We start from the raw sequence: 10,929 nt of genomic DNA on the forward strand, positions 1-10,929 counted from the left end.
AAAATAAAATAAAATAAAAGTTATTTTCTTTGCAAACAGATGAATAGTTTTAAAAATGGATTTTTTTGTCCTTCACAAATATTAGCAGACCATTTGCAATCTTACAATGGAGAGCAAAATAGTCTGTTCCATGAGAGAAAATTGAATAAACAATTTGAATTGACTTTTACAAGAGATAGGAGCAATAGAATAGAAAGTGCTCATTTGCTACATTATCATCATGGAATAACCTTGATCTCTGTCCTTAGGGGGGAAATGTTCTGTGTAGAAGGGTCACATTTTCAGTTTTGCTAAAAATTACAATCTTAACAAACCAAATCTAACTAAACAAGCACACACAACAAAGGCAAAGAAATTTAGTTCCAGGAGCTGAAATGAAAAATATTCAAAGAATTTCTAATGAAATGATTCCATGCTAAGTATGATTTTACCTGATATTTTGTCTTCTCTGTATCAGTTGAAAAGCTAGTAACTTGTAAGTTTTCCTCATCAAAATCATCCCGAACTTCATTTCCCAATTCAAAGTTCACATTCAAAACTTCTGAAAATAGAGAATTGCTTTTATGTGCATCTGTCAAATTTTGGTTTCCAGATATATTAAGACTTCTGTTGAAGAACACTGTTTGAGAGACTTTCTCATTTGAAGTTGTAGAATAGTTATATCTAGAAAATCTGTTATGTGTATGTATAAAAGATTATAGGTACTTTTAAACCACAAGCATCGTAGTCTATTGATATATCAAACACATCTTTCAACTACTAAACAGAGTTCTTGAGTAATAGTTTTCAAAAGCATTGTGTCAAGCATTGTTGAATACTGCATTCAGCCAATTCTATTAACTGTATTAAGTTGCACTAAATTTAAGTTTCAATAAATTTTTTAGGCAGTTAATTTTTCCTCTTAATTCCCATATTAGAATAACTCTACTCCAAGATTGGATTATAATAATTTCTAAAATGGTCTTCCTCCTCCATATCTTCTCCCTAAAGTTAATTTTCAGTATTGTTATAAAAGATATTTGTCCAAAATAAATAATATTTATTTTTCTCCTGCTAAAAAATCCTCTGTTATTCATTGTTTACAGCCTGGATTTAGAGCCAAACTACCTAAGTGAAAATTCCACCTCTCTATTAGTTGTATGGTCTTAGACAGTAATTCAAACTTCATGATTCTGCAAAATAAGGCAACAACAGTACCTACCTCAAAAGATTGTTATGGGGGGCTAAATGCCTTTAGTTGTACAGTTTTACATAGTATTGTGCTAATAAATGTTTAATAGCTACCTCTACAAAAGCATATGCATATGTATACATATATGTTTATTATAATCTTTACTGATGTAAAGGCTATACAGCACACATTTTATAAATAACAGTAACATATATGGTATGCTTACATGTAAATTCCATATATCTAATTGATTCTCATTGAATGTTTTCATTAAGTTTTGCCACTCTTTTATCTGTAGTCAACCTATGGTTGCAAGTGACAAATGAATGTAGCTCTCATGTGAATGTTGTTTGATATTTTGTTGACTCTAACAAGTAAGATGAAAGTATTAATAAAACAACAAAGACATCTGTTGGGATTTCACTCATTCATCATTGACTTAAGTAACTTCTTTCCTGAATTAGATAGTAATTTTCAAATACTAGAAGAATATTCTCTCAATTTTTTGTGTTATTCACAATGTAATGGCTACAATAACAACACACGTTTGTTTAATCTACACTATTAAAATTGTATCCCTCACTTTCTGGAGTCTAAAAAATAAGCAAAACAATAAATCAAACCCAGATTGGTAGTGTTTGCTGATTCCTATGGTATAAATGTTCCCACCATAACTGATTTCAAGCTATTAATGTGACATAATTGAATAAGAAGTTGGGAAAAAATGCACGACAGCACCCTATTATATAGCATTTCTACCATATAGATAAATAACCTCAAGAACACAGATAACAGTAAAATACAGTGGAACAATTAGAAAGTGATGAGTTTTGAGTATTTTGCCTTTGTTTTAACATAATTTAATTGAGAGTTTATGTAATTAAATTTTAATAATGGCTGAAAGATTCTTGAAAATTTAATAATCACCTCTCATAAGTCAGTATAAACTTGCTCCAGCATATCACTGAGTTTCCTCCACTTTAAGTATCCTCCACCAATTGATTTCTTCACCTGTCCAAACCCTTCTTTATTCTTCAACCGTACCTATAACTACAGTTCACATTATTCTACTTTTGTATGTTGATTTGCACACACTGAGACACACAATGTACTAAAATGGAAGTTTGTACAGAGTGCAATGGGAATGCAGAGGAAGGAGGATCTAAACCTGCCATGGAAGTGAGACATACTCTTCTAAGGTGATACCACATGACACACAGACTCCTGAGGTGATAGCATATGAAGGAAGAGTAGTTGAAATTTCAGCTTGATAGAGCTGTGGTTGTGAGGCAGGGCAAAAGGAAGGGGAACCTATGCCATGAAGGGAAAACACCAGGTAAAAGACACAGCAATATGAGAGAACCGAGAATTGTGGGAGAACTGTAAGTTTTCAGGATTTCTGGAGCACAAAGTAGGAGAAGGCAGGGTCCACTGTGTCTGCACAGGTAGTTAAATGCTAGATCATGTTGAAGTTTATTTGCCATATTGAGGAGATTTTTGTTTTGTTTTTCTTTCTTACTGGCAAAGGATAACTATTGAAGATGTTTCAGCAGAAGGTTTACACAACCAGATATGTCTGTTAGATCACTTGGAATATTATGGATTGAAGGATAATGAGACTGAAAGCAGAGAGAAAAGTAAGTTATTATATTAAATAAGAGACAATGAATGCTTAAGCTAGAGTATCAGCAGAAGGGATACAGAGGAAATAACAAATATGAGAGATGTGCAGGAGGCAAAATAATTAAGATTTGGTGGTTATTTACATGTGGGGTGAGCTATTTAGAAGGACATTCTGCCTTTAGCAGCTTAACAAAGAAAAGAGTTCATTCACTGAGCTAAGGAAAAAAGAGAAGGTGCAGAGTGAGGTACAAAGAAGACAGAGTTCAGATGCTGACATGTCTGATATGTTAACTGCTAGGTGGATATGTCCAGGAAGGTGATTATACAGATGGATTTGGAGTTAGAAAGAAAGATCTAGATGGGAGATACAGGCTTAGATATTATCAAAATATAGTCAGTGATTAAAGACACAGGCTTGGGTGATATCGTATAGGAAAAGTTTTTGACGTGAGAAGAATAAAAAGATAAAAGAAAGAAAAAAGAATCCTTTTGCAACATCAACAGGAAGAAAAGCCCATGCAGTCTAAGAAGTAACAGGAGACCAATATAATGGTTTAATTGAAACCAAAGAGAGATTTCCAAATGAAAGACCAGAAGTATCAAATACTACAGAGGTCAAAGAGAGTAACAGTTGAAAATAGTTCACTGAATTCAGAACTTAGGAAGTCACTAAATGGCCTGAACAAAACAATTTCAAAGGAGTTATACAGAGAAAATCCAAATTTTAATGAATAAAGAGGAACTAGGGTATAAGGAAGTGATGAGCATACTGAGTGTCAATTGCTCTTTCAATTAATTTTGTTGTGATGAGAAAGCAAGAGATAGAGGGTATGGGGACTCTAGAATTCTGGTTTTTGTCTGCCTGGTATGCTTTCCCTTCTTTTAGTGGCAGTACCCTCCCTTTCCTTTGAAGAAACTACTTCTACAATTCCACTGGATCCTAGTAAGGCCATTATTCATGGTGCCCTGCCTTCTCTGGGGCCACAGGTATACAATGACCCAATCCTCAGGTTACTGGGATTGAGCAAGTGATAAACACATAACTCAAATGAGGCCAGTTAGAATGAGTTCTGGTCTGCCAAACCTAACAGGGAAGTCTACCTTTTCCACTGAGGCTGCTAAACTGGTAAGATGAAAGTTAGGGGCTACCTGCCATGTGAGAAACCCTATTTAAAAGTAAAGCCAAGCAGCAACAGGCATAGCTAAAAGATTGAGAGAAAGCCAGAGACATGAGTGCCTTGATTTAGCCAGAATTAGGCCAGATACTTTTCAGTTTACTTGAGATAATTGGTTCCTTTTCTTGTGCTTAAGTCATTTTGAGTAGAACAGTTATCATTTATAATAAAAAAAAGTCATGACCAACTAGATGAGGACATGAAGCTGAAGAAGGAAGAGACTTCAGCATATTTATATGCTAAAGGGAAACACACAGTGGAGAGGAAACAATGAAAATATGGGAAAGAGGAGATGGACAATGATCTTCTAAAGTCCCAGGGAAAGCAGGATTGGACAGAATTAAGACTACAGGAGGAGAGATATGCCTCGAGTGGAAGAAAAGATAATTTTTATTTTAAGACAAATAGATGGTTACAGATGGATGCAGAGACAGGGAAATATATAGTTGAGGGGTGGGGCGAAAAGCTGAAAGAGTTCATATACTACTGGTTCAATTTTCAATTCTCCACTGATAACTAAAAGTCAATTTCACTTTAAAGAAATGGCATTGGGCTGGGAATCAAAAGATATGGAATCTATTTCTGGCCTTGACATTAATTAGATATGAAATTTTGGGGCAAGTCATTTAATCTCTTGGAGTCTTGGCTTCTTTCACTATAAAATGAGAAACTGCACAAGGTCCCTTTCAATTTAAGTCTTATGATTCAACATGCTTTCTTATATAATTTTGACATTTTTCTTCTTCCCTTTTGAAATTGGAATACAGAAGATAAAACTGCCATGCTTTTCAAAAACATTCTCAAAAGCAGTATTTGAATACATTTAAAGTATGTTTTGCCACCAAAGACTAATATGTGAAAATATAATAAACATACTCAATTAATTATTACTAACAGTACCAGAAACTATAACAGCTTTTCATGCATTATCTCATTTAATCCCGAAAGCCCTAAAATATAACCAGATAAAGAATTTAGACAAAGTGGTTAAGCAGATTATGAAAGGTTACACTAAATGTCAGAGCTAGGACTTGGACATATTGTTTTCAGATCCTGTGAACTTAACTACTACACCATACAGCTCCTCCTTAAAAAAAAAAAGTAGCCCACTCAAAAATGGGCCACTCGATAAAACAGGGATACAGTTATTATGGGTGTTTAAAAAATGGTATCTAGATGAGGCTTTAATATCATAATATAAATTGAATTTGGAATAGTGAGTGGGAAATAAAAGCAGGGAAAACCATGTAAATAGAAAACAAAAGTAAGTAGAGGGAAGGATAGGTAAGCTCTTGTGTGCAGAAGACAGGTAATAGAGTAGTAGGAATAAGGAAGGGAGTAAGTTAGGAGGCTAGATGTTGAACCCACAGATAAATATAAGAAGCTTGACAATTTTATACTTCCTATCCACTATATTGTAATGATATCCAGGCTTTGAATAAGTTGGGGATAAAATGCTCTGATTCTCCAGTTTGAGATTAGGGAACCTTTTCTTGATCTCATTATGGGCCTAATAGGTGCCATGGTATCATACAGTGGTATAAATACTCCAGTCTTTGCCTCTGTAAAATTTAAATTATGACTAGAGGAAAAATAAGTTACACATGAAGAAAAAAAAATGATAGCATAAAGACAGGAATGTCAACAGAAGCCCATGCCAACACATAAATGATTTTCAGAAAACCCACGCTTACCATTTCTACATACAGTCCACTTTGAAGTGGATAGGACATGTCTCATGTTTTAACAGGACTGCTATTAATAGGCATTATTCAGGGAAATTATGCTCTATAATGCAGGAACCGAGTAATGATGACCAGGCAGTGTTGGAATTTATATTATTATTCTCATTAATTTAATGACAGATAAAAAAGCAAATCCAGATTCCAAACTAGCTATATCCCACAACCTAAGTTATATTCTATACTAACATAGAATTTTAGAATCATAGGTTTAAGAATTGGAGGATATTAAAGTCACCCAGTTTCAACAACCTACATCTTAAAGTTAAGACGTAAAGCCAAAGATTAAATAACTTGGCCCAAGGTCACATTGATATTTGTAAAACTGACTAGGTTTATAGACATAAATTATTTTAAATAATTCTAACAATATGATGAAGGGTAATCATTCAGTATGGTTAATACTCTATATACCAAGGGTCCCTTATTGGCTCAGATTTTCCTCTAGTATCTTTAAATTAAAATAAGCATGGTATGTTAGGAAGAGATTTAAAAAAAAAAAATAGAGTAAGACCATCTGAATAACAGACCCAAGAATTGAAAATGACTTCAGTAATCTAGAGAAAAATGGTTGCCAGTTAATAATTACAATAATTTCAGATGCATTGGTGTTCAACAACACGACTTGTCAATTCAAAGTAGTAATAAGCGCATTACTTTCTCAAGTAAAGTGTCAATGGTAATTTACCTTTGTCTTGATATTCAGATGGTTCTTGCTAACTTTTTTCCATAGATTTCAGGCTGATCCCACTGCTCGTTTATAGGAAATTCAGATATGTTTAAATATTCTGACCTTTATAAAGATAAAACCATAAAAAGTTAAAGAAAATATGAAAATTAATCTAAGCCTGAAAACTATTTATTCATATAAATAAAAATAATGATTTATTCATTTAACACTTCTGTGAAAAACTGGACCATGCCTGGGTAGCAAATAAACAGGTATTTAATGGAAGTGACCAATACTTAGTCTTCTTTGCATGCCCTTAGTTAGATAACAAAAGCCACGATCTCTAGAACTACTGCTGGTATCTATTCCAATGAGTCAGTTCCTGTTCTGTACTAGTTGCTAAATATATTGAATGTCATTCCTGCATGTAGAATGCCCTTATCTGGAAGGGAAATTACATATATGATTGTCCTGTAGGCATCACGATACAGGAAAAGAACACTGAGTTACCATCTGAGGCCTTCTGCTTGTTAACTAGGAATATGAACTTCAGTTTCTCCATCTATACAATGGGACAAAAAATACCTCATTTTATGGCCATGTTGTTGTTTAAGTCAGAAAATATAATGCACGAATGTATAATTTTTGTATTATAAATCTGAGATATTATTAGCATGGACTTAGCTTCTAAATGGAAAGGTTAGACTTTGTATGCCAACATCATTTCCACTTTTAAAGTATACTCTTGTCACTTAGTTTATATTCCCTATAAAGAGAGAACCTAAGGGAATGACATAGGAGAGGTAGTTTCCTAGGGAAGAGATGATTTAATGAGTGTTATTTCATAACTGTAGAGTTCTAAATAAATTTAGGGTATCAAAGATAATGAAACCATTATGATGTTATTGCTTCATTATGGAACTAAACGATAACTGTGATTTGATGGTAGCCAGTGACTATCTTTCCCTGAATAAATGGTTACCTGCAGGAACAGAGTTTATGATAAATATTTTACCTTAGATATTAACATTATATTTGTACCTCGATATACTAGGAAGGGAAGGTTTTGGAGTAAAACCAAACTCTTTAAGGTCCACACTTTGAGATTTACTCATCTGTATCTATTAATGAAACAAATGTAAGTATCAGCATAAGTTCAAGTATCAGTTTCACATCAATAACTTGTAACACATGAGCCAAACAACAAAATTCCTGGTGGTACATAAAGTCCCCAAATCAACGAATTAGGAGAAACTCAGGTTAGTTCTTGACTCGAATATTTCACTCAGGCCCTTCTTAAATGTTGGCTTTTTTTTTTTTTTTTTTTTTGAGATGCAGTTTTGTTCTTTTGCCCAGGCTGGAGTGCAGTGGTGTAATCTCAGCTCACTGCAACCTCTGCCTCCCGTTGAGGCAATTCTCTGCCTCAGCCTCCCAAGTAGCTCGGATTATAGTCACCCACCACCACGCCTGGCTAATTTTTGTATTTTTAGTAGAGACGGGGTTTCACTATGTTGGCCAGGCTGGTCTCAAACTCCTGACCTTGTGATCCACCCGCCTCAGCCTCCCAAAGTGCTGGGATTACAGGCGTAAGCCACCACGTCTGGCCTAAATGTTGGCATTCTTCATGGTTCTTTACTAGGTCTCTTGTTACACTACACTTTCTCAATCAAAGTTCTCATTTATTCCTGTGGCTTCAATTGTCATCTACATGTGAATGACTCTCAAGTCTCTGCTTCTAGCTCAGCTCTCTCTCCTGATTTTCAAAGTTACATCCAACTGTCTGTAGGACATCTTTATCTAGATATCTTGCAGGTCCTCTAAATTCAGTGTTTCCCAAGTTGAACTTATCCTGTTCCCTATTCTGGCAAACTTGCTTTTCCTTCAGAATATCTACCCAAATGAGGCCCTACTTTTCTCCCAGTTGCTAATGCCAGAAAGCTGGGCATCATTTTTGACTGCTCCTTCTACTTTGTCTCTTATAACCAACGAAGTAGCAAGGTAGCGATTCTACCTCTGAAAAATAATTTAATCTAGTCACTTCTCTCCATTGCTATGACCACTACCCTAAACTAGGCCATTATTTTGCTTAGATTATTGTAAAAACCACCTAATGAGGCCCTTTGTTCCTACTCTATCATCCTCTAATCCTTTTTCTACATTGCAGTCAGAGTGACCTTTATAAAATACAATTTTGATCATGTCATTGGTTAAAACCTTTCATTGGCTTCTCAGTACTTTCATCATAAAGTCTAATTCCTTAAAATAGCAAAAAGGTCTGCATGATCTAGCTCCTACTTGCCTCTTCAGCCTCATCTCTCTCTACTCCTTTACCTGTAATTGAACCCTAGACATACTGTATTACTGATAAAGAGTTTACTTAAAGATCTATCTCTCTCTTTCTTTATTACCTCTGGATCTTTGTATAATCTCTATGCCTGGAATATTTAGCTATCCCTCCCCACTATCATTCTGGTGCCTGCCCCTCCATCCTTGGCTTATCCTTCAGGTCTCAATCACATCTATTAGGAATCTTTTCTTGATCCATCAAATGTGGATTGAGTACATTTTCTATCTAAACTTAAGTGTGTTGTACTTCTGTCACAGAATCACTCATCACACTATATTAAAAAAGCATGTTTACTTATTTGTATTTCTCACTCAACTACAAATTCTATGATTGAGAGTAAGACTGTCTTATTCATCACTATATCTTAGCACTTTGGCATATTCTTGGTGCTTAATGAAGATGAAAGGAAAGAAGAAAGATTTAGAAAAAAAGGAAGGAAGAAAGGGAAGATGGATTATTAATAATGGTAATATTCTTAGTCAAGTCCACAAGTAATTCTAAAGTACACTGTGGATACCTACCTAATTGATAGACAGAACAAAGAATATTTATATAAATTTAATTACAGAACAAAGGGAAAACGTTATTAAAACTAACCTTCAGACATTTAACTGGAGGAACAGATGAAACAGAGTTCCTGTTTCTTAAATCAGATAAATATGAAGAAATTGTTGACTCTTTAATTTCTGACTTCTGTGCAACACCAATTTTACCTACGAAAAGAAACTTCAGATTCTTTAGGTTAAACTTCAGATTTTATTCTTATAAAGTCAAATTTCTTTAAATTTTCAAATCTAGTATTTACCTTTTCATGTTGCCCACAAAACAGAGAGAAAATTATTTGAGTTATTAAGTTGCATAATATAAATATCATACATAGATAATTAGGATGTCATTACTATCCACCAAAGACCTTTCAATTCTGAACACTTGAAATAAACTTGTTTTAAGGAACTCACAGCAGTCATGTCCACATGTATGTTTACTTTTACAAGGATGATTGCATTCTCGGTTCCCAGGTTTTTTGCTGGCAGTCATTCCTAAATTAATATAGGAAAACAAACCTATTTGTCACTGCATTTATTATTGTTAATTTAATATAATTAATTTTATCTAGTTTCCTTCCTTTCAGACAATACAAAATATTGATTTTATACTTCCTCAAGTGTTTTGTAATCCACATAATTTTTTTTTAAATAAAGAGATAGGGTCTTGCTATGTTGCCTAGGCTGGAGTGCCATGGCTATTCACAGGCATGATAATTAGTACTATAGTCTCAATCTCCTGGGCTCAAGAGATCCTCCTGTTTCAGCCTTCCAAGTAGCTGGGACTACAGGCACTTACCACCATGCCTGGTAATTTTAAAACATATTTTCGATAAGTTAGTCCCTGCCCCACTATTAGTCCCAACAAGAAACATCGAGCCACCTACAAGCTTCTCTCGACCTCCCTGGTGTGTATAACCTCCCTGGTGTGTGTGTGTGTGTGTGTGTGTGTGTGCGCGCGCGCGCATGCGCACGTATATATATATATANCATGAATTCACAGAAAAGAGAGACTGTTTCCATCTTGACTCTTCTAAGTTATAATATATCCAAATATATAATTTATTCTTCATTTATTATATTTTAAATCAGCTTTTCTTGATCTTAGCTCTCACTAGTAGCACAGGGAAGGAGAGAGATGTTTGAACTGGTCCTTGAAGGACAGACAGAAATGTGAACATGAGAATGAGACCAAGGGAAGATATTCCAGATGGAGGGCATAATACCCAAAGGCAGCAAATCACAGATTGTAAGAGCTGAAATCAGCTTATTTTGCTGGAACATAGATTTTAAATGAACCAGAAATGTTGGAGATAGTGGAGAGCTTGAAAACCTTTACAACATTTCTTGGTCCTTTACTCTTCATTTTCGGTACCATTGTTCAATCAAGCTTTTCCAAGTCATGGCACATCTAGACAGTGATAATATACACACTGCAGCCTAGGGTAAATGGATGAGGCTGCACAATATATGAGGCAATGGCTGGTCCTTAGGGCCAAACAGATCAATGTATTGGGTACTGATAAAGTAAAAGAAAATACCTGGCAGCTGGAAGCTGACAGCTAAACCACAGTATTCCCAATTGAGCAAACAATTTTGAGAATATAAATGTCCAGATAAGGCCACTCTGTGACCATAGTAGAAGAAGACAGAGAT

General features: G+C 34.7%; 1 protein-coding gene across 1 annotated transcript in view; it reads right to left on the reverse strand.

Annotated features, from left to right (window-relative positions):
- The window catches only part of LOC108517965 (probable ATP-dependent DNA helicase HFM1), a gene marked incomplete at its 3' end in the record, with an annotated part of 14,936 nt that extends 5,170 nt beyond the window's left edge, over nt 1-9,766 (reverse strand). The window contains 7 exon segments of the mRNA XM_017856100.1: nt 212-243; nt 432-541; nt 6,400-6,427; nt 6,429-6,504; nt 7,423-7,502; nt 9,326-9,441; nt 9,688-9,766. Of these exon segments, the coding sequence (XP_017711589.1) occupies nt 212-243; nt 432-541; nt 6,400-6,427; nt 6,429-6,504; nt 7,423-7,502; nt 9,326-9,441; nt 9,688-9,766 (521 nt within the window).
- Nucleotides 9,767-10,929: the final 1,163 nt, after the last annotated feature.

Source organism: Rhinopithecus bieti, unplaced genomic scaffold, assembly GCF_001698545.2.
Source record: "Rhinopithecus bieti isolate Rb0 unplaced genomic scaffold, ASM169854v2 scaffold_44049, whole genome shotgun sequence".
Taxonomy (NCBI): Eukaryota; Metazoa; Chordata; class Mammalia; order Primates; family Cercopithecidae; genus Rhinopithecus; species Rhinopithecus bieti.